The 22344-nt window shown below is 56.4% G+C and overlaps 1 protein-coding gene across 2 annotated transcripts; it reads right to left on the reverse strand.

Moving 5' to 3' along the window:
• Nucleotides 1–85: 85 nt before the first annotated feature.
• SH3TC2 (SH3 domain and tetratricopeptide repeats 2) lies at nucleotides 86–20729 on the reverse strand. Of its 2 annotated transcripts, XM_063169056.1 has the most exons (19): nucleotides 20610–20729; nucleotides 18862–19263; nucleotides 17164–17301; nucleotides 15501–15605; nucleotides 14576–14703; nucleotides 14024–14129; nucleotides 13589–13732; nucleotides 13286–13487; nucleotides 12741–12814; nucleotides 11828–12023; nucleotides 10736–10872; nucleotides 9935–9976; nucleotides 7973–9679; nucleotides 7605–7785; nucleotides 5914–6064; nucleotides 5327–5449; nucleotides 4735–4885; nucleotides 3802–3998; nucleotides 86–3232 (listed from the first exon to the last, which is right to left on the reverse strand). In XM_063169056.1, exons 2-19 carry the CDS (start codon nucleotides 19115–19117, stop codon nucleotides 3041–3043), a joined length of 4230 nt encoding a protein of 1409 aa, XP_063025126.1. In that variant the 5' UTR covers nucleotides 19118–19263; nucleotides 20610–20729; the 3' UTR covers nucleotides 86–3040. The 2 variants fall into 2 exon arrangements, with proteins under 2 accessions (XP_063025126.1, XP_063025127.1); XM_063169057.1 differs by lacking the exons at nucleotides 17164–17301; nucleotides 18862–19263; nucleotides 20610–20729 and adding an exon at nucleotides 16984–17148.
• Nucleotides 20730–22344: the final 1615 nt, after the last annotated feature.

Raw genomic sequence — 22344 nt, forward strand, 5'->3', positions numbered from 1 at the left:
TGACTCCTGGCTCTGGCTCAGCCTCAGCCCCTGCTCCTCCTCCCCCATCCATATTTATGAGCCCAATTATCACTGAACAAGCAGGTTGCTATGCAAATAAATGATTTTTAATCTAAATTACCCAGTTTACACACTCCCCCCAGCTCTGCTTAGCAGAACAGCTGGTGTTTACCAACTCCTCATTACTGAGCCAGGCAACAGCAGGAGATGCTGCCCAGAGAGGAGCAGCCACCTCTGAGATAAGCTGAGCTCAGGGCTTATCTCTGCCTCAGCCTCACTGCTCCTCCACTCCAGGTCTCTCATCCAGCCCAGCTTGCACCGGTGTGCCACGAAGGAATGATGAAAAAATGTCTGCTGATAACAGCTGTTGTTGTTGGGTGCTGTATTTCTGCACAAACAAGTCATTTCCACAAAAATCCAGATAAACCCAGCTCTGTGTCCATATCTGCATTTCCATTTATCAGCATTTCCTTTCTGCCCATTCCACGGGAGGCTCACAGCAGAGCTCAGATGATGCAAGAATTATTCCTGTCATGGTATTTCCACTGTCCAAGAATGAACATATGGGAGAGAAATCCAGCCCCTGGTCGCTCCAGGCCTTAAATGGCCTCCTGAGGCATCAAACAAACAGGGGATCACAGTGCCAGGGCTGGGAGTGCTGGAAGGCCAAACTGGGGAAGGAGTGGAGCACCAAATCCAAGGCAGGGATGTCCCAGCACCCTCTGGAAGCTCTGGGAGGAAGGTGCTGCTCCAAGCAGCTCGTGCTGCTGCACGTGGCTCCCTCCAGGCCTATTTCCAGCCTGTCTGGCTGCAGAGAGGAAGGAAAACTCCTGGCCTGGGCATGGAGCAGGCAGTCACATGTGGCTGGGGCAGGAGTCACGAGCCACAGCCCCGCTGGTGTCACAGGAGATTTGATCCATCCCTTCCCTTTCCCCTATTTCCGCGGTGTCGGGGCAGGACGCTGCGGTCGATGCTTTCTGCAGGACAATTCTGTGTTCCCACATTCCTTCTCTTCCTTCCAGAGCCTTCTCCTGGAGCAGCAGCCCAGCCCTGGCCAGGCTCTGCACCCCTCCTGCAGGGTCCCACAGAATGCCCCAGGCTGGAGGACAACATCCCCATCCTGGGCAGGCGGGAGGAGGACAGGAGCTGCAGGAGCTGAGCCGCCACTGGTGACCTCCTCTGGCACAACGTCCCCAAATTCTCTGCCCACAAAACTGGTGGCTGAAGGGATGGAATATCCTCATCTTTCCTTGGGCACCGACCCTGGACTTGGTGCACATGAACAGCAGCTTTTAATTTCACTGAATTGTGAATTTTAATAAGCCCTGGCCCCCCTGAGCTCTCATCCCACTGCATGTGGGAGCAGGCAGGCAGGTGAGGGACAGGGAGAATGATATTTTACAGGATGGTCCCAAGGACAAAGACTTTTTCCCCCCACAGGCACCACAAATTTGTTTTGCTGTGATTTAAGGAGGACACATTTTGTTCCAAAGCTGCTCCAGAGTCTCTGTTTGACTCCTGGAGCTCAGCTGAGTCAGGCCAGCTCAGACACTGAGCTTGAGAGTTTAAATAAACCCTTCAGGGCTTCCAGAGCCATTCCAGCTCCTCTCCACACCCTGATTTCCACCTGTCCATCTTCTCCTGGCACAAAGGTGTGACACCCTGCTTTTCCCCGCGTGTGAAAACATCCAGAGGATGCTGAGGGGTTGGAATGGTCCAAAAGAAAAAGGAGAACTGACTGAAAAACTGCAGAAAACATCTTGCCCTGGCATGGCGAGCCCCAAGCAGCTGCAGTGAGACCAGGCAGCCCAACAGTGGGGTGGGCAGGGAGGTTTGGGGAGCCCTGAGCCGGCTGGATCTCACCCAGGATGGAGATTCCGCTGCTCGGGGCTGGTGTGAGGCTGCCCCGCAGCCCCGCAGCAATGCTCGGTAAACAAGAGGTAAATAACCATTGCCCCGGTGACAAACGCCTCGAAGGGACTGCGGGAGGCAGCTGAGCCCGGCGTTTGTAGAGAGCGGCGAGGGAGGAAATAAATATTCTGCATTTAACAATCCGAGCAGGGCAGCACGAGCAGGGTCCGGCTGTGAAGCCCAGATGGCCGCTGGTTGCCAAAGCAAAGAGATCCGCTGGGAAAAGCTCTCCCTCTTCCCTGAGCTCCAGAGCCGCGCTCGGGCTGTGCGGGGAAGCCGCTCCCGCTGCAAAAATGGGCATTTATTGCTCTCTGCTGGCGAGCCGGGCTGAGCGGCAGAGCTCTGCGTCCTCCTGCGCCTGGCATCTGCTCGGCTCGGGAAACCCCTCCAAGGTCGGGAAATCCCTCTAGGATCATCGAGCCCGACCCTTCCCCAGCACTAACCGTGTCCCCAAATGCCACATCCACGTTTGGACACTTCCAGGGATGGGGACGCCAGCAGCTCCCCGTTCCTGTGCTCCTGCTCTGCACCCGGAGGTTGGGTGGCAGGGCTGGGGTCCGGGTGGCTCTGCCTCCCCCTGAGCAGTTTGTTTCTGCCCCCAGATGAGGCTGGACCAGCCCCTTTATTCCTCCTCACTTCCCTAATTCTGTCCCTCACTGCCAAAAGCTTTGGTGGTGCCTTTTACAGGAGAGGGGCTTGGCAGAGATGCCAGCCCAGACCTCGTGGAGCAGATGAGGATAAATCCAGGTGTAAATAAAGGAGTTGCTGTTCCAAACAAGTTTGGGCCGGGCTGAGCTGCCGTAAGGTGTGGGGACAGGCACATGGCAGCACCCCCCAGTCCCCATCCTGGGCAGGGCACTCCTGAACCCCCCAGGAGCTCAGCTCTGCTGCACGCTCAGCTCTGGCACCACTGCTGTGCCACCTGCCCTGTCTGTGCCACCTCTGCTCTGGGCACAGCCCTGCTCCTGGAAAACAAAGGCAGGGTCCCAGTGCTTGGGAGGAGGAGCCCAAACCCCTCCAGCCCCTCAGGACGTGGTGCAGGACTCTCCTGGGCTGGTCCTGGTGGGCACACAGACCTTGCATGGTGCTGCTGGATGGCTCCACTGGTGTCCCCAGGGTGGCACACGGGTCACACCACGTGGCCACCTTGGCTCAGCCACCGGGACCGGTCTGTGGCACAGCCTGGGGTGCCCTCAGGTCCCCCTGGGGCTCCGGGGATGGCATCCAGCTTGGCACGGAGCAGGGCCTGCAGCTCCTGGTCCCCCAGCTCGGTGGCTGCAGCCAGGGCCAGCAGGAAGTAGGAGGCTGCATCCTGTTCATCCTGAGAGAAAACACAGGACAGGAGTTAGGAAGGGGCTTCACTGTAGGAAAGACATTCTGTGCTGTTCTTGTGGGCCAGCAAAGGCCTCCTAAAGAGAAGGGAAAGCCCCAGATCTCTCCTGAGAAGGACACCAAGGTTGTCACCATGGAGATGTGATGAAGGAGAGAAAGTTAAGAGATGCAGACTCTAGCTGGCTGACAGAAGGATGTGGCTCCTTAGTCACCCACTGAGTACTTTGTTTCTTTCCTATAACCAATGGGCAGTGAATGTGTATGTTGGATGAATGTAAATATCTTGAATAAGTATTAAAGCAACTTTATTACTGTAATAAATCTCTCTTGCACCCTTCTGATGGAGTTGTGGTACTTTGTGCTGTGTTGTGCTCTATAACAACACTTCACTGGAGCTGGAGCAGAGCCTGGGGGTCCAGCAGGACCCAGGGACACCTGATTTCATGGAATGGTGCTAAGTGCCAGCAGTTATTTCCAAATTCCCTTCCTCCCTTCAAAACCAGATGTGATCTCCACCCTCAGCCCTCCATGCAAGGCACGGGAGGGCTCCTTTCTTACCTTCAGCTTGTGCAGGGCCAGGTTGCCCAGGTGCCAGTAGACCTTGCAGTAGTACAGGGCCTCTGCTGAGCTCTGCAGCACGGGGGGACGCATGGCCAGGGTCTTCAGGTAGCAATCCTCGGCCATCTCGTGCATGCACAGCAGGTCATAGGCTGTGGCCAGGCGGTGGAAGGCAACCAGCTCCTGCTGGTGATCCCCTGGGAGAGAGAGAGGTGGGATCAACCAGCTCCTGCAGCTGGGAATCAACCAGCTCCTGCAGCTGATCCCCTGGGAAAGCAGAGGGACCAACCAGCTCCTGCCATTGGATCTCCTGGAAAAGAGAGGGGTGGGATCTCCTGGAAAATAGAGAGGTGGGATCAACCAGCTCCTGCCATGGATCTCCTGGAAAAGTTGCTGATCCAGCTCAATCCATCCCCAGCCCTGCTGAGCCACTCTGGATGCATTTTCTCTGCAGCCTGAGGTATGGACACCTCTGAGAGAAAGCAGAGCCATGGGCGGGGTGGTTGATGCCACAGCTGGACGGATTGGCCCAGGAGTATCATCCAGCCAGGGGATTGTTTAGGGTACTGGAAGGGGCTGGTACAAGACTGGTCCTATCCCAGACATTTTAGCTGGCATTTTGCCCATCCAAACTATTTATGTAATGGGAAGGGGTGAGGTTTTTAGCAGCAGGGCAGAGAGGAACTGCTGAGTCCTGTGCTTTCACCAGACTTCCTGTGCTCTGGGGTAACACAAACCCTCTGCTCTCACACAGCTGAAAAAAGAGGAAGTGGCCTCAAAAAGCTGTCATGATTTTTGGTAAGAACAGGTCCAGCAGTGTTAGGAAAGCAGGAGATCCCCTTTTCACATGGATCTGGTTCTCATCCACAAGATTCAGTGGCTCCCCAATAAATCCCAGTAACTGCCAGTAACTTTAGGGTGTAAATCACTCACCGACCCTGAGGCTGAGCCTGGCTGCCAGCGTGGCAAACTCCAGAGCCTTCTCATAGCCCTGCAGGCTGATCTGCAGCTCTGCCAGTTTGTTGAACAGCCTCAGCTCTGTCTGGGTGGCCTTGAGTTTCCTGGCCAAGGGCACAGCTCCTCCCTAAGGAGAGAGAATGGTGAGCTCAGGATGTTCCTGGAGGATCAGCACTGCCTGAGAGGGGTGACAGAGCAGCAGGACAGGGACCAAGGCTGGGGATGGGCGCTGCAGGTTTGGGTTTTAGTCCCTTGAACATGAGTTTTAAATCCCAGTGGTTCTCAAAGCCTGACCCTCACATCCCTGCCCCTCCTTGGGTGTCTGGAATTCTGACTGGGTGTACCCAGGAGTGACCAGCTCACACTTAACACCACCAGGATTTGTAATGGAAGGAGCCCATTCCCAATCCCAAATAATTTTGGGGTTTCTTTGCAAATTTGTTCTCCAAGCCTCCCACGCTGGCACCCTTGGGATGACCTCGTCCCTCTGCACCCTCCATCCTTGGGGCAAAGCCCCCCCAGCCACCACAGGGGGACAAAGGGACAGAATGCTCAGGGGACTCCATACCCTGTAAAACTCCACTGCCCGGGCCCTGTTCCGGCTGCCATTGAAGAAGGTGTCACCTGCTTTCTCATAGAGGTCCATGGCCAAGGAGAAGTTGTCCCCTTTCAGAGCAGTTTGGATGGCTGCCTGCAAGGAAAAAGGGGCTGGGGTGACATTTGGAAAGGCAGAGACATTGGTGTGATTAAATAAACCTCAAATTTAAGGAGCTGCTCATCCACTTTGCAGCTCAGCTGATAAAATAACGCTGGGGATGGAGAGGTGTCAGAAGTCTTCAACCCCAAGGACTTCCCTGGCTTTTGTCCCTTATTTATGGATATTTCAATGGGAACTGCTCACTTGGCACCTCCAGCTTCTTTTGGCACTCTCCCATCACTTCTGACTCAATGAACTCACTTCTTTTCACCCCCAAATCCTGTAAACTCAGTGGATGGAAAGAAAGAGAGGAAATTCAGTGCCTGAGGGCAAGGCAAGAGCTCCTCCTTCCTTCCAGCCGCAGGTTCACAGTGCTCAGAACTTTCCCTTCCAGGTTTCCCAGCCCCAAAAGGCTGTGATGGGAATGCAAGGCACAGCTCCAGCCACCTCCCCCATACCTGGAAGTACATTTCCACCAGCTCATCCTCCTGCAGGAGGTAATAGAGTTTTCCTGCCTGCAGCCAGGCCTCTGCTGCCTTCACAGCCTCCTGCAGGTCGATGAAGATCCTCAGGCTCTGCTTGGTGCAGTCCAGGGATTGTCTCAAAGCCCTGCAATGGCAACAGGCAAAAAGCCACCTCAGAGGAGTCACAGAGCTGTCCCCAGGCCACCTCCCCATGGCACTGACCCCCTGCCCTCTCCTCCTGGAGTTACCAAAGCCTGGGGACAGAAGGACATGGTCAGCTCTGAGCAAGGTGTCCTGGTAGGATCATGGATGTCTCCATGCTTTAATGGTCAGGTTTAATGGGCACTTGGCCACCTTAGCACAATTCAGGACACCAGTGGTCCCACTCAGGCTGCTCCTCATCCCTGGGTGATTGAGGGTTTCATCCAGGTCACCTCCAAACCCAACCTGCCTCCCTAAACCGAGTCCCAAAGTGACTCCCAGCTCCACATGGGAGCACAGGCAGGGAAGGCTTGTACCTACATGTCCCAGACAGCACCTGGCACCCAAACCCACACCTCTGCCTGGTGTTTGTCCCTTGGGAGATCTCTGGCTACATGTCCAAGCCCCTTTCCCAGCCCCTGGTCACTGGAGGACACAGGGCCAGGCAGTGGCATGAGCCAGAGGGGTGGACATTGACTCAGCTGTGGGAAGGGAGAGGCAGCAGTGTCCAGGGCAGTTTGTTTGCTGGCAGGCAGGCCCCAGCTGTCCTGGGAGCCCAGGCAATGGGGTGCTTTGTGATCCTAAATAGCACCGTTCACATGACAGGCATCTGCTCCCTGAATACCTTCCCCCTGCACTCACCCTGACCTGCCTGCAAGGTGAACATCCCAGCTGGGGACAGCCCTGCCCATTTGTCCTTCTGGCACTGGGAACTGCCTCTCCACTCTTTGATCTGATTGCCTTCAAGGTCTGTGGCCTGTCCCAGCCTCTCCTCTCCTCTCCTCTCCTCTCCTCTCCTCTCCTCTCCTCTCCTCTCCTCTCCTCTCCTCTCCTCTCCTCTCCTCTCCTCTCCTCTCCTCTCCTCTCCTCTCCTCTCCTCTCCTCTCCTCTCCTCTCCTCTCCTCTCCTCTCCTCTCCTCTCCTCTCCTCTCCTCTCCTCTCCTCTCCTCTCCTCTCCTCTCCTCTCCTCTCCTCTCCTCTCCTCTCCTCTCCTCTCCTCTCCTCTCCCAGTCCCACACACTGTTGGGCAGGGATTAAAGGTGAGCTGATACTGGTTTTAAGCACCTCCTGTGGGTCTTTAGGCCCTCCCTGGGGACAATATCACAGCAGATGTAGGAAGGGCAGCCCTGGCAGCTAGAGGCTGAAACCAGACTTACTCAAAGAGCAGATAAGGAGCCTGTTCTTGCTGGGGAGTGGTGATTAATCATTGGGATAAGCTTCCAGTGGAAGCAATGAATTCCCTGTCACTCTGCTGAAGCCTGGATGTGTCCTGGAAAACTGTGTTTGGCCACACTCCAGCTCTGTCTGGGAGAACGTTTGCCCAGCTCTGGTTGACATTGAGCTGCTCCCTCTCAGAGCACAGTGACAGCTCATAAACCTCAGAATCTGAACTGTGGGGCAGATGGAGCCACCACCACCCTGCTTGAGGGGCACGCCAGGAAAGGCAGCACACTCTGGCAGCATCCCACAGCCCAGGCACTCACTGAGGTGTGCCCAGAGCCTGGTAGAGCTGGCTGAGGGCCTGCCTGGCACTGGCCTCCAGCTCCCTCTTCTGCAGCTGCCGTGCCAGGGATGCCCAGTGCTCGTGGTAGGTGATGGAGGCCTGCAGGTCAGGGCACACTCTGCTGTAGAAATGGCACAGACGCTCCGTGACGTGCAGCTGACCTGTGTGGGACAGGGAAAGGGAAAAGAACAGTTCAGGGGACAGCTGACCTGTGTGGGACAGGGAAAGGGAGGACAGCTCAGGGGACAGCTAAACTGTGTGGGACAGGGAAAGGGAGAAGGACAGCTCAGGGAACCGCATTGGGGACCTAGCAGGGTCAAACACTTCCTGGCTCCTCTCTATACTCACTCCTCAGGTTCTGCCACTTCAGGGCAAAGCCCAGCGCCAGCTCGTAGCACAATTTGGCCTCTTCCCTCCTCTGCCTGTCCACCATGGCCTGTGCCAGCCACAGCAGCACCTGTGCCAGCTCCGTGTCCATCTCTCGGTGGCCCTGGAGCTCGCTGTAGAGCCGCACTGCCCACAGCAGGTACAGCTCGGCCAGCTGGGCCGCCCCGCACGACAGGCTCAGCTGGCCCAGGTTAGCCAGGGCCACCGCCTGGTTCCTGCAGCTCCCCGCATCCTTGGCCTTGTGCAGGGCCCTCAGGAAGTTCTCTGCGGCCTCCTGGAGGCGGCCCTGGGCGGTGAGGGCCATGGCCAGCAGGTTGTGCACGGCGCCATGCGGGGTCTCGCAGGCCGCGCCGCACAGGCCGCGCCGCAGCCGCCGCAGGAGCTGCCCCGCCGGGCCCGGCTGCCGCTGCAGCACGTACAGCCAGGCCAGGCACAGCGAGGACTCAAACGCCTCCTCCTCCCCCAGCAGTCTGGCCAGATCTGCTGCTCTGGCTGCGTAAGGGATGGCTCCATCCAGCAGGCCGTGCTGGAGGTACATCCTGGACAGCACGGCGCAGAGCGTCCTCTGCATGGGCACGGCCCTGCTCTCGCAGCAGAACTGCAGAGCCTGCCTGAGGTACACACAAGCCACTGCTGGGATGCTGCTCCTGTCCTGCTGCTGCCTCCCCAGGAGCTTGGAAGCGTTTTGGAGGATGAAGCCGGCTCGCCAGACGGGGGTTGGTGTGCCCTTGGTGCTGCTGGGAACAAAGGACCTGACGGAGGCCAGCGCGATGTTCGGCAGGCATTTCTTGTCGTAGAGGTAGCCCAGGGTGGCAGTGGCATCCAGGGGCCCAGCACGGCTGCCTGGGCTGAGCCAGGTGGTGCTGAGGCACTGGAGATGCTCCAGAAAGGGCAGCACCTCCTCGGTCCGGCCCAGCTGCAGGAAGAGTTTGACAATGAGGAAGCAGATCCGGGCCTCCAGTGGGGCATTGCACACAGCGATGGATTCCCTCAGGATGTAGGTGAGGAGCTCCAACTCGTTCTCTGAGCTGAAGGAGCGGCCAGGCAGGCACACGAGCAGGGTCACCGTCTTCCCCAGCAGGGAGGAGAACTTGTGCTTCATGTTCTGCTTCAGGTAGATGGAGGCAAGGCTCCCATGCAGCGCTGCCAGCAGGGGCAGGTCCCCAAAGCCCCTGTCAAGGACACTCATGGCTTCCTCAAAGTACACCCGGGCCTGGGAGAGCTTGAGCTTTTTGATGCAGAGCTTACCCAAGAGGAAACAAAGCCTGACGTGAGCCCAAACTGAGCGAGTCCTCTTGGCCCAGTTGCGGGAAGTCTCGAGGTACAGGACCAGTTCATCCTCATCAGAGAAACCATAAAAAGTGGAGTGGAGAAAGGAAAAGCTGAGATCATAAAAGCTTTGGAAACCGGGCACGAAACTGTCTTGGTTGAGGAAGGTCAGTATGGGGTCAAAGACATCAGCATCCTCCATGTGGCCAGCGTTGAGGTCGATGAAGAATTTGGGATAATCCAAGTCATCCAGCTTCTCCAGGAGGACATCTTCCAGAGTGGCAGGGGCTGTTTCACTGCCTGGGCTGGACAGCTCTGAGGTGCTGCTGGTGGCCCAGTCATTGATCTCCTCCCAGGACTGGAGCACCTGGATTTCTTTACTGCCATGGAGAGCAGCCTCTGGAAGGGACAGGGAAACCACAGGGGGATCAGGAGGAAATTCTTCCCTGGGGCTGCCCCACCCCTGGAAGTGTCCAAGGGCAGGTTGGACAGGGCTTGGAGAAATTTGGGATAGTGGAAGGTGTTCCTGACCATGGCAGGATGACCTTTAATGTTCCTCCCAACCCAAACCATTCTCTGATGTTTCCTCCTGTCCAAGTTCACCCTCAGCAGCCATCACCAAAGCCTCCCCCTCTGTCCCCTCCTCGTACTCACCTGCTGGCACTTGTGGGAACACGGCTGTGGGTTCAAACCCAGCTATACAAAGAGACAAACAGAAAACAAACCCCAAATCCTTGGTCAGGGTCAGTGTGCAGAAATCAGCTGAAGTCCCAAAGCCACCCAGCCAGAACAGAGAAAGTGAGAGCCCTCAGAAACCCCAACCCTGGTGCTGCAGGCCAGGCTCAGTGGAGAGCAGCACCTGCCAGGGTGAATCCCAGCCCAGGAGCTGCCCTGGCAGCACAGAAGGGCCCTGCAGACTCCAGCATGGCAGGGTCACCTCCTGAGGACACCTCCAGCCTCTGTCACCAGACTAAGCACAGGTGTCACAGACACTTTTTATGGAAAATCCTTTTGTTAGGGAGAAATGAGAAATGTAAACATTGATTATCTGCTGCTGTGGAATGCAACAGGTGCATCTGGGATTGGTCTCCTGTGGTTGTTTTTAATTAATGGCCAATCACAATCCGGCTGTCTGGACTGTCTCAGTCAGTGACAAGATTTTATTATTATTCCATTCTTTTTCCTTTCCTTCAAGCCTTCTGATGAAATCCTTTCTTCTATTCTTTTTAATATAATATATATAATAAAATAATAGATCAGCCTTCTGAAACATGGAGTCAGATCCTTGTCTCTTCCCTCGTCCTGGCACCCCTGTGAACACCACCCCACACAGGTTTGTGCTGCCTCCACCCCAGAAGGTGCCTCCACTGCACCCCCACGGTCTTGGGGCTCTCCAGGCCTGCCCAGCTCTCCCTGGGGATGCAGGACTGGGATATAAAGAGAGGGGACACTCACCCAGCCTGTACACAGAGGTAATGTCAGTGTGTGCCAGGTCCCCCAGGAGGGTGGCAAAGTGCTCCTCGTCACCATTGCAGGGGATGTGCAGCACTGGGGACTTCTCCTCTTCACTCAGAAACACAAAGCCCTTTCCCCTGGGGTGGGGCAGGAGCAAAGAGTCAGCGTGTGCCCAGCCCCAGCCCCTGACACTGCAGCTGGGATGGGATGGGATGGGATGGGATGGGATGGGATGGGATGGGATGGGATGGGATGGGATGGGATGGGATGGGATGGGATGGGATGGGATGGGATGGGATGGGATGGGATGGGATGGGAAGTTTTCCCATGCCTTCTCTTCCTCCCACCACAGAAGGTGTGTTGCAGATGAACACAGGATTCTGGACACCTTCCCCATCAAGGTTCTCCATGAAGGAACAGAAAGGCACCAGAGGAAAGGACCTATTGGACTGTTTTGGAATCCAGAATCCACAGGACACCACCTGATCTGCTCTGTCCCTTCTGGAGTGTCAGAGAAAAGTGCTAGAACTCACCTGGAGTGACTCTGAGAGGGGAAAGCCCAGCAGACCCTGGTTAAAACCTTGTCCTCCTACCCATACTTCTGCAATGGAAGCCACCACCAGAGCCAGCTGCAGAGTCAGGGTGGGATTTAGCACCCTCCCTCCCTGCACAGCTCTCCTTGTGTCTCTGTGTGGTGGGTGTGCAGTTCTGCTCTGTGCCAGTTCTGCCTCCACACCCAGGGCAGGACGAAGGAGAGCAGGATTTGTTTCCTGGGCAAGGAATGCTCTCCCCACCCTTGCCAGGCTCCCAGCCCCTCAGAGCTACAAACTGAACATTTCTAGGACAAACTGGGAAGCCAGATTAGCCCAGGGCTGGATCTGTTCCTCTCCAAGAACCATCTGAGGCAGGTGAAATGCAATTTTTGTGTCTGGGCTGCAGCAGAGCCTGGCCAAAGCTTCTGCTCACACCTCAAACCCACCCTGTGTGAAGGTCCTGCAAGGGAAATCACCTGCCCTAGGCTCTCACACAGCCCTGAGGTGGGATTTGAGCCCCCCTTCTCTTTTCTCCAGAATTTAATTTAAATAAACTCACAGGGGTTCGCAAGGCTCGGGGTTTACGTGTCGGGTGGGAACGAAGCCGATGCTCCTGGTGCTGAGGGATTTGCCCACAAACCATGGCAGCCCAGGGATGAAGAATCCAATGATTTCTATGGCATCTCCTTTGGAGAAGCTCAGCTCATCCCACGCTGCTCCTCTGTGGTCCTTGGTGGCGATGCACCTGCCTCTGACTGGGAAACCAAGGCAAAAAAGGGAATTTCAGTGGGATCCCTGCTAAATCCTCCTCACTGGAAAAGGCCTGGGCAGGGAGAGGCCATGATTCCAGCTGGAAAGGGCTGGCCCTCTCTCCCCTAAGATTTATTGTGATCTTGGGTCCAGCTCTCTGCCTTTTCTCCTTGAGAAGTGGGTTATAATACAAAATAAAAGAGGGATGAATAAACTCCACCCTTCTCAAGCTGCAGCCTGGAAGGTGGCTGGAAATTTTACAGATTTTCACAGAAAAATCCCTGCCCTATCTCAATTCTGCCAAATCCTGGACAGTGCCAATGTCCATCCCTACATGACAAAGTCACACACAGCTGCAGGGACCTCCTGTGTCCAGCTTGCTCTGAACCAGACTGGACTGGGGTTAAGGGCTGAGTGGAGGGCACAGGTTTCATGTGAGCACAAGGTGGGAACCTCATCATTTGAAACCTCACTTTGAAAGAATGAAAAGAAACATAAAATTGAAGTTGGACAGGGAAAAGCCAGTGGCAGGGGGTGTCACCAGCAGCTCTCTGCTCTCTGTGCTCCTCAGAATGTGGTTTGCAAGTTCTGATCTGCATTCCAGAGGGCCCAGAGATGCAGCATTCCCTCAGAGCCCCTGTGGTGGGGTCAGTCCCAGAAGAACAGATGGATCTGTGGCCATTTGTGGCCAAACCCAGCTTTTGTGCCCAGGTGCCACTCACCAATGGCCCGAGAGCTCGTCCCGCTGATCTCCTGGGAGAGGCCAAAGCTCACAGCATAATTCCTCAGGAACCACCTGCAAGGCAAAGGGGACCTCAGTGGCCCTGGTGAGCGCTCCTGAGCTCAGGCCAGCCCAGGGATGGTGTCCCACCACAGGGGAGGAGCAGGGTAAATTTGCCATCTTTAGGAAAGGTTTCTCCAAGTGAAAGGCTCAGCCCGGTGACCAGTGTGAAGCCCCACTTTGGCTGGCATTGCCTGAATTTTTTCTTCATCTGTTAATCAGAGATAACCTCATGTATGACCTCAATCAATACCTTACAAAATCACATCTGAAGCAGGAGCGTGTCCTTGCTGTGTCCCATTGACTGCACCTGCATTAATTCCAGTCTTTATGCCTAATGTGGACCCTCCTGGAAATATCGTCACAGAATTGTGAGGCTCTTGTCCTTTGCCAGAGGCAAGAGGAGCTTCCCAGCCAGCCTTGGTGCCAGTGATGGATCAGGATCAGGAAAGAATCCTGGTCTGAGCCCTTTCATTCAGCACTTACTGGTAAAAGGGTTGAGCTATTGGCTCCAGAGCAGTCACGGGCACCACGCCTCGCTGTCCCGTCAGCAGGGACATCCCTTCCCATCTGGAATCCTGTCCAGCACTCTTCACATGAACAAGCTCATTCCTGCAGAGCTGCAGACCCTCCTCTCCCTCCTGCTCCAGCTTGCAGACCCCAGGCACTGCCCTGCAGAAAAAGTTCCCTGCAGAGAGAGAGTCAGAGGTGGAACCAGTGCGCCAGGGGCTCCAGCCCAGCCCTGCTGGGGGATTTGCAGGAATTCCCCCACGTGCATTCCCATCACACCTTCCTGGAGGAGCAGATCCATGTAGATGGCGGCCAGGTGCTCCTCATCCACGGTGACCCTGAGCTCTGTGTCCTCCACCAGGGCACAGTCCAGCCAGAACTCCTGGGCAAGGAGCAGCTGCTCCAGGCAGGTCCCCACGAACCCTGAGAAGCCAACAGGGGCATCAGCATCAGCACCTCCCTCTCTGGGCAGCAGGAAGGGTCTTGGGGATTTCCAATTGTCAGGCAAAAGTTTCTAATTTTGCTTCCAAAATTTCCCAAAAGGGATCCTCCCGATTCTCCCTGATCCAAACAGAGATTTCATAAACAACAGATTGCAAAGTTTTCTAATTCATTTCTCACTGTCCACCCTGAACATTGCAATTCTGTAGTGTCAGGCAATGCCTTCTCCAAAAACCCTCCTCACACTGTCTGTTTAGACCTTGGGAACATTACCTAAAGTCAGATAGGTGGAAAACTTCCAGACTTCCTCGGGGGTTTTGAAGGTGAGGAGGAAGCGATCCTCGTGTGCCTGTGTGCAGACCAGCCTGGCTGACAGCTCCTGCACAGGGAGACAAAGCAGATCAAGGGACACTCCTGGAGCCTTGAACCCCGGAAGGGAAGGAGAGTTCAGTCCGGGCATCCTCTCTGCAGCTGGGATTTGTTTGTATAAAATCCAGCCTGGGAACTCTGTGCCTGTCCAGAGCAGGACATGGCTTTGGTGATCCCAGCCCTGGGAATTCCTATTTAGGCTCAGATCTGTCCCCTCCAACAGGGACATGGATTTGGTGATCCCAGCCCTGGGAATTTCTATTTAGGCTCAGATCCCCAAAACAACACAAGGCTCAGATTTGCCCCTCCCTTGCCATCAGTTCATATTCCCCATCATTCCAGTCCCCTCCAGAGCCCCCAGCAGTGGCCTTGGAGGAACTCCACAGCTGGGTTTGGCACCCCAGCACACCTCCCACCATTCCAGGACATGCCAGCACGCTGGCACAGGGTTTGTACCTTGAAGAGGGCACAGACACTGCTGTCATCGCTGTCCAGAGCCCACAGCCTCCTCCTGGCAGCCTCCTGGAGCTGGGCATTGCAGCGCCCGCAGGAGCGGCTCTCCACGGAGAAGGAGAGAGAGAGCTCTGGGAAGGGAAAAGAGGAGGGATGGAAGGGCAGGAGGAGCTCTGTGCAACCCAGAGCCACCCCTGCCACCCTGCCCGGGCCACCAGAGCCTCCAGCTGGGGGTTTCTCTGGGGCTGCACTGAAGGCACTTGAGATGATATTTCATGTTCAGACTCAGGTGTTTATTATTTCTTATCAGTAAAACGGTCTCACCACTGTGAGTTCTGCAGCTTTTCATTAGAAGGCACAACATTACCAACAATCTCTTGTTCCAAGGTCTTTTAAGACTAAACTATCCAATTAAGAACTGACACCCGGATTAGTTTCCATTTTAACCCAATAACTGATCCCAAAGAGCCCACAATGGGGACTTTTCTGCCCAATTGCAAAATGCCCCCGAAACCCATGGAGAAGGAGGAAGAAAAAGCATGAAGAAGAAACCCAGGATGACACCCTGTGCCCTCCATCTTGCTTCCATCCCCAACACACTAAAAATCCCAAAACCTCAATTTCTCACCCGGTGACACACCTACACTGCTCTCTATCACCTATTTCACACTTTTGTGGGTTCTAGTCTATTCTGGAGTTTAGGAAACTTTCTCCATGAATGAAGGTCAGAGTCAGTGCTGCCCTGGGGGTCAGGGCACCCAGAGCAGACAGAGGAATATTCCCTGTGTGCCCTGGGTTTGCACATGTAGCCTGGCTGTGATGCTCATACAACGCAAGCCCAGCCCATCCTCATCCCTCAGCACCAAGGTGAGACCCAAGGCACTGTGGGGAGCCAGGGAATCTGTGAGGTGGCCCAGGAGCTCCTTACCTGGGGGACAAGTGTTCCTGAGAGCCAGCAGCACCACCGGGGGCTCCGGGGAGCCGTGTCCTGCCTCGGGAGCGGGGCTGCTCCTCTCTGCCAGCCCAGCCTTACCTGGAGAGGAGGGAACAGCAGAGCTGCTGGAAACGCTGTGGGATGTCCTGCCTCAGCTGAGAGCTCCTGGGAGCACAGCCCTGCACCTCTGCTGGGGACTGGGCGACTCTGGAACCAGCCTCAAGTCGTGCTCAAGGTCGGAGAGATCCATGGGAGTGATGGGGTCTAACTCCATCATTCCCTTGATGTTGGTTTTTTTTCCAGTGCTGGAGAGGCTCTGGAGTGAGGAGATTTCCCTTCTTTCTCCTGGCCAGACCCTCAGATGAGCAGATCTGTTAAAAGGGTGAATCCCCAGCAGAAATTTTTTTGGAGGAGACCTCAACTCCCCAGCACAGGAGAGCCAAGGCCTTGCAAAACTCTTTGTTCAAAAATTCAAAAATCAAAATGAGATTTTCTCCCCTGCCTGCTCTGCCGGGTATCCAAAACCCAAGCAGCATTCTCCCTGCTCCACACATCATCAGCTATTGCCATAAAGGATTCAGGGCCTGCTATGTGAGCTGCTAATTATGTTAATGAAAGCTGAGGCACACACAGCTCCAGCCCTGCTCTCCACAGCTGCATTGGCAGTGGAGGGATAACCAGATTAAACCCCAATTTTTGTCAGCAATCAGACAGGATTTGTAAGATAAACATGTACCTGGAGATGTGGAGCTGGAATGTGCAGCAGCTTTTTAAAGTCATTCCTTTGACCAGAACTCTGCTCTACAGTTCTTTTCACTGAGCCAGCTTTGCCAGCCACTCAAATAAACTGGTATTTGCATGCAGAAATAGAATTCTTATTTAAAGAAATAGAATTCTCATGTAGAGCTAGCAAGAAGAAAAGAACAGCCCAAGGCTGGACAGGCCATGAATGAGTTTTGCTTTGAAAGAAAAGGGTCTACATTGAACAAAGTCTCAACATTTCATGTGGCAGCTCCACATGAGGAAATGGAGAAGGGGAAGTGAAGGGAGGCAGAGGCAGAACTCCATCTGAGCTGGCTCCTGCCATTGCTCCACTCCTGGCTGCCTTCCTCCCCTCTCTGTGCCCACCGAGCCTGGCAGGGCCTGGGGGGGGTACCTGGTGCCATTCCCTGGGGATGGGGATGTGTACCTAATGCCATTCCCTGTGGCTGGGTACCTGATGCCATTCCCTGGGGGTGGGTACCTGATGCCATGTCCTGGGAATGGATCCCTGATGCCATTCCCTGGGGAAGAGGATGGGTATCTGATGTCATTCCCTGAAGATGGGGCCCTGATGCCATTCCCTCAGGATGGAGATGAGTCCCTAGTGCCATTCTCTGGGGATGGGGATGTGGCCCTGGTGCCATGTCCCATGGATGGGTACCTGTTGCCATGCCCTGGGGATGGGTTCTTGGTGCCATTCCCTGTGGCTGGGTACCTGTTGCCATGTCCCGGGGCCGTGTCCCTGATGCCATTCCCTGGGGATGGGGCTGGGTACCTGGTGCCATGTCCCGGGGCCGTGTCCCTGATGCCATTCCCTGGGGATGGGGTTGGGTACCTGGTGCCATGTCCCGGGGCTGTGTCCCTGATGCCATGCCCTCGGGATGGGGATGGGTACCTGTTGCCGTGTCCCGGGGCCGTGTCCCTGGTGCTGTGTCCGTGTCCGTGTCCCTCCACCATTGTCCCCGGCGGTGCGGGCTGTCCCCGCGGGGCAGGAGCTCGGGGGGCCGGGGCCAGCAGGACTCACACTCCTCACCTGCAGGGGGGGCAGAGGCGTCCGCACCCCTGGCAGGATCCTCCCGGCCCGAGAGGTGTCCCTGGGGTGTGACGGGTGGCACACTGCTCGTGCCACCCCTGCCAGCAGCAGGACACAGCCCGTCCATGGGGCCCGGGGCTCGCTCCGGTTGCTCTCACGGCTTCAGTGTTTATTTTCATTTGAGCCAGCTCAGAAAGGGAACTGGGAGCTTTCTTTTCAAGAGACCAATTGAAACTGCAGCTGGGGAGTTGTTCCCAGCCGTGCCAGTGACTCACTGGCCTCCTCAGTGCCAAAATATTTTGTGCCAGTGGGCAGCAAACAGCGCCAGCCCCAGGCAGGTCCCAGCACTCAGGGCTGCACTCCTGGCTCCAGGGCTGGTGCTCAGGGCACCTTCTGGCTGATCCTGAGCCATGTCCCTCCTGCAGCTCACTGGGGCACCCTGGGATGGGAATGGTGCCCTGGGGGATGCCAGCACCCACGGGCTGTGCCTGGAGAGCTCCTGGGCAGCGAGGGGGAGCAGCAACAACATGGGAATAAACCAGCCCCAGAGTCACCCTGTCCCCTCCCTGGCCAAACCGTCCTGCCTCACCCCCCACACACCCCGATCCAAGAGGAGAGAGCACAGGAGCCATCCCAGAGGAAAGGCAGGTGGCAGAGGGGCCAGTGCTCAGTGCCAGGTGTCCCCAAGGCTCCCAGCCCATGGCAGGAGCCCTGCGGCCCCACGGGCACCTTACCTGTGCATCCCAGCGCCAGCTCCGGGTGCCAGGGGGTCCCCAGGCAGCAGCCCATGTGTGGCTGCAATGACAGCAGCACAGGGCTGGCACAGGGCTGGCACAGGGCTGGCACAGGGCTGGCAGGGGCAGGGCTGCTCGCTGCCCGCCCGGCACGGGGCTGGGCACGGCCACAATGCACAATGTCCCCTTTGAGAGGGCACTGCCACCGCGGGGGCGGCGGGCACGGGCTCGGGGGGGCACAGGAGGGACTCACTGCAGCAGCTGGCTTTGGAAAGGCCCTTAAGGGCATCAGAGAGCTTTGGAAACACCTTTAGGGCATCAGAGAGCTTTGGAAACACCTTTAGGGCATCAGAGAGCTTTGGAAAGGGCTTTAGGGCATCAGAGAGCTTTGGAAACACCTTTAGGGCATCAGAGAGCTTTGGAAAGGGCTTTAAGGGCATCAGGTCTGGCCACACACCTAATAGTGCCAAGGGCACCACTAAACCGTGTACCCAAGTGCCACAGCTATGTCCTTTAAATGGGGACTCCACCATGCCCTGGATGGGCTGTGCCAGCGCTTGCCGAGCCTTTCCATGGAGAAATTCTCCCTGATATCCAACCCTGGTGCAATTTGGGACCATTTCCTCTCCTCCTGTCCCTGTCCCCTCCTGTCACAGCTGTGCAGAGCCAGCAGGGCCCCCTGAGCCTCCTTTCCTGCTCTCTGCCTCCAGGAGGGCAGTGCCCGTCCCACACGGCACATTCCTGCCATTCCTCCCCTCGCTCTGCCAAGCCTGCCCCAGCTCCCAGCTGCTCTCCCCCATTCCCAGAGGCAGAGCTGCTCCCTCACCTTTGGGGGTGTCCACCTGGGGCCCATCCAGGGTCCTCCATGTGGGTCTGGCTGTGATCCTGCTCCTCCTTCCTGCCTGATGCTTCTCCTGTGTCACCCTGGGGGCAGCTGGCAGCACCATGGGCATCTCTGGCACCCACAGCCGGGTGAGTCCTGCAGCCCCGGCACTGTGGGCACCTCGGGGGCAGCGCTGTGCAAACCCCAGCTCCAACAGCAGCAGGAAGGGCTTGTCTGCCCTGCAGGATCCCTTGGGCATCCCAGGATGAGGGTGAGCCTCATTCCCCCCTCACTCACATCCTCAGAGCATCCCCAGCCCTGAGGGCCGGGATTTGGGGTGCCTGGGAGGGCTCAGTGAGCTGAGCAGGGTCTGCAGAGCATCTTTGGGCCACAGCAACACAGCCCCTGCAAAATAAAACCCACAAGGGCTGAGGGAGAGAACTTGCAGGTTGGGAGGGGTTTTAGGGATGGGTTTTTACTGCAGCAACCAGGCAGAGCCACCACTGCAGGGATTTGTGTGCTGGGGGTGCTGCAGGAGCATTGCTGGCTCTCCCAGGCTGCATCCCAGGCCATGGACTTCTCCAGAGCAGGGAATAATTAATCCAGGGATTAATTATTACATTAATTATTATAGGTGGGAATAATTAGGCCAGGCTGGAGGAGGCTGTGAGTACACTGGTGCAGTGGAAGGGATTTAATGGGAGGATTTAATATTTTAATTTTTTTAACACAAATGTCTTCCTTTGTGGTTGTGAAATGTCTTTTTGTTTTTAAGTCTACCTTGACAACTTAACAACCAAACCCATCCCTGTACAAGCAAAGGTGTCACCTCCTGTTTGACCTGAGCTGGAATTTGCCTTTTGGCCAGCAAGCTGAAAACCTCTCACTCCACTTCCTACCCTTCTGCTTCCCCACAAATAAATGCTGGATCTGCCCTGGAGAGCCCCCATTGCTGCTGCTGCTGCAGCCTGGCCTCCCTGGAAAAGCCAGGGATGAGTCTGGAATATTTCCTGGGATCTCAGCCTGTTCCAGAGGGGGTTCTCTGCCTGTGCCCGCTCTCCAGGGGCGCTGCTCCCTCTGCAATCCCAGTGCCAGCCCCGCTCCCTGCCCTGGGCACAGAACAGGGTCAGAGTGGCTGTGCAGGCACCCTCGGCTCGGGGACAGAGCTGCCGCAAGCCCCAGAGCTCTGCAGGAGCTGACACCCAGCCCTGGCACCAAAGCCCCTTTCCCAAACCCATTTCTCAGTTCCCAAAGCACCCAAACCCTCCTGTCCCTCCCTCCGTACCCATCCCTGAGCCCCTGGTGCCAAAGTACCCAAACCCTCTTGTCCCTTCCTGAGCCCCTGACCCAGGCAGCACCAAAGCCCCGAACCCTGCGCTCCAGCCGGGAATTCCAGAGGCGCTGGATCACTCCAGCCGGGAATTCCAGAGGCGCTGGATCCAGCCTGGATTCCAGAGGCCCTGAATCTCTCCAGCCTGGAATTCCAAAGGCTCTGGATCACTCCAGCCGGGAATTCCAGAGGCTCTGGATTGCTCCAGCCTGGAATTCCAGAGGGGCTGGATCCAACCGGGAATTCCAAAGGCTCTGGATCGCTCCAGTATGGAATTCCAGACGCCCTGGATCGCTCCAACCCGGAATTCCAGAGGCTCTGGATCGCTCCATCCACCCGCACCAGCTCCCGGCTGGCTTTGCCCAGCTGGGCCCGAGGGCAGGGGACAGCCCCGGGACAGACACACAGCGGCTCCACTGACCTGCTCCCAGCTCCGCTTCCCTCCCGGAGAGCTCCCGCACCCAATTCCAGCCTCTCTGGAGCTCCCGCATCCAATTCCAGCCTCTCCGAGCCCCAGGGAACGCTGCTGCGCTGCCGGGATGGAGCTGCCGGGGCTGCGGACGTGTTTGCGAGCGTGCCCAGCGCTGCCACTCCCTCACACGAGGGGAGGAATTCCTTCCAAGAGCTCCTTATCATCCTGGGAACCTCCGCTTCCCGGCAGAGGTCAATGAGTTACGCGGGGCTGGGTTAGAAGCCGCGGCTCCCGCAATTCCCAGGCGCCTCCTTCGCCCGGCCGGGCAGGAAACAATTCCAGGGGGGCTCCATGGGCACCGTGCGCCCGTGCCAAGGGCTGGGATCTCCCTTCCCGGGCAGGAGCAGCCTCTCCCGGCCTCACCTGTGCCCTGCTCGCAGCAGAGTCCCGGGAGAGGCATTCCCTGGGGAATCCCAGCTCCGACCCCCCTGGCAAAATGCAAATACAGGCTCACAGAACAAGAGATCTGTGCACCCAGCAGTATTGGTGCTAAAGTCCGCGGCACGGCAATCACGGGGAGGGTTTTCCTCTTGGAAGCGATGAAAATAGTTAACACCGAGATTTCCCAGCGCGGAAACCATGAAACAGTTAACACGGAGGTTTCCCAGTGTGGAAATCATGAAACACTTAACACGGAGATTTCCCGACGTGGAAGGGATGGAACAGTTAACACCGAGCATTCCTGAAACACTTAACACGGAGATTTCCTGACGTGCAGGGGATGGAACAGTTAACACCGACATTTCTCGATGTGGAAATCATGAAACAGTTAACACTGAGCTTTCCCGACGTTCCTGCTCCTTCTGAAGTCGGCCATTCCTCGGCAGGTTCAAAAACGAAGCCTCGTGGCTTTTCAGCTTGTTATTCCACACTGGAGCTGAAAGCAAAGGAAGTCAGCCCAGAGCCGGCTTCGCTGGAGGAAAAAAGCAAACAGAAAAAGATGAAAGGTTTTGTTTGAGGCCAAAGGAGCTCCTGGTTCGTGGTTTGATCCTCTGGTAGCCACTTTGGTGTGAGACGGAGCAGAGCTTTCCTCCCCTCCCTCTGAAATCCCGGTGGGGGAGGGCTGGGAGCTGGCAGGAGCACAGGGGACAATTCCTCGGGGACATTTCCTCATTCCACAGCTCTGCCTTTGCTGTCACCCTGTGCGAATGGCCCAGAGCAGCGATAAGCACCTGCCCCTCCAGCTTCTCCCGGAATCCAGGACCCCTTGGCCTGGAGAACCTGCCTCATGTCCTCCATCCCTGGGTGGCTTTGGGACAGCGTTTTCCCAGCTTTTCTGGCATTTGGGGCACTGGGGAAGGGGGGGTCATGCAGGACACACGGAAATCTCAAGGCTTCCACAGCCAAACTGGTGTGGCCAGTCCCTGAGTGCAGCCAGACTGGCCTGGCCTTGAGACTTTTCTCCTCATTGATTGCCCTCCCTCAGGAATTTTCTTCCACCTCCAAGCCCTTTCTGAACTCGCTCAATCCAAAGCTGCTGCTCCTGCCCTGGGAATTCTGCTCCATCCCACAGCGAAAGGGTTAAGAGGGCTCTGGGGCTGAACTGAGCTGAACTCAGCGCTTCAGTGTTCAGAAATGCTGAGTCCTACTCCTCTCGCATTGTTTTCAGCCAGGGGAGGAAATGAACCCTCCTGGAAAACTGCAAAACTGGGAAACTGCAAAACTGGGAAAGTGGAAAACGGGA

Source organism: Melospiza melodia, chromosome 14 (assembly GCF_035770615.1).
Source record: "Melospiza melodia melodia isolate bMelMel2 chromosome 14, bMelMel2.pri, whole genome shotgun sequence".
Taxonomy (NCBI): Eukaryota; Metazoa; Chordata; class Aves; order Passeriformes; family Passerellidae; genus Melospiza; species Melospiza melodia.

Coding starts and splice junctions, on each gene's coding strand:
- SH3TC2 (XM_063169056.1), bottom strand. CDS start 19,117: ATGCCCAAGGGATCCTGCAGGGCAGACAAGCCCTTCCTGCTGCTGTTG. Junction 13,488..13,588: donor GGATCTGCTCCTCCAGGAAG/GTGTGATGGGAA, acceptor CTCTCTCTGCAG/GGAACTTTTTCTGCAGGGCA. Junction 3,233..3,801: donor TGGCCCTGCACAAGCTGAAG/GTAAGAAAGGAG, acceptor GTTTTCTCTCAG/GATGAACAGGATGCAGCCTC.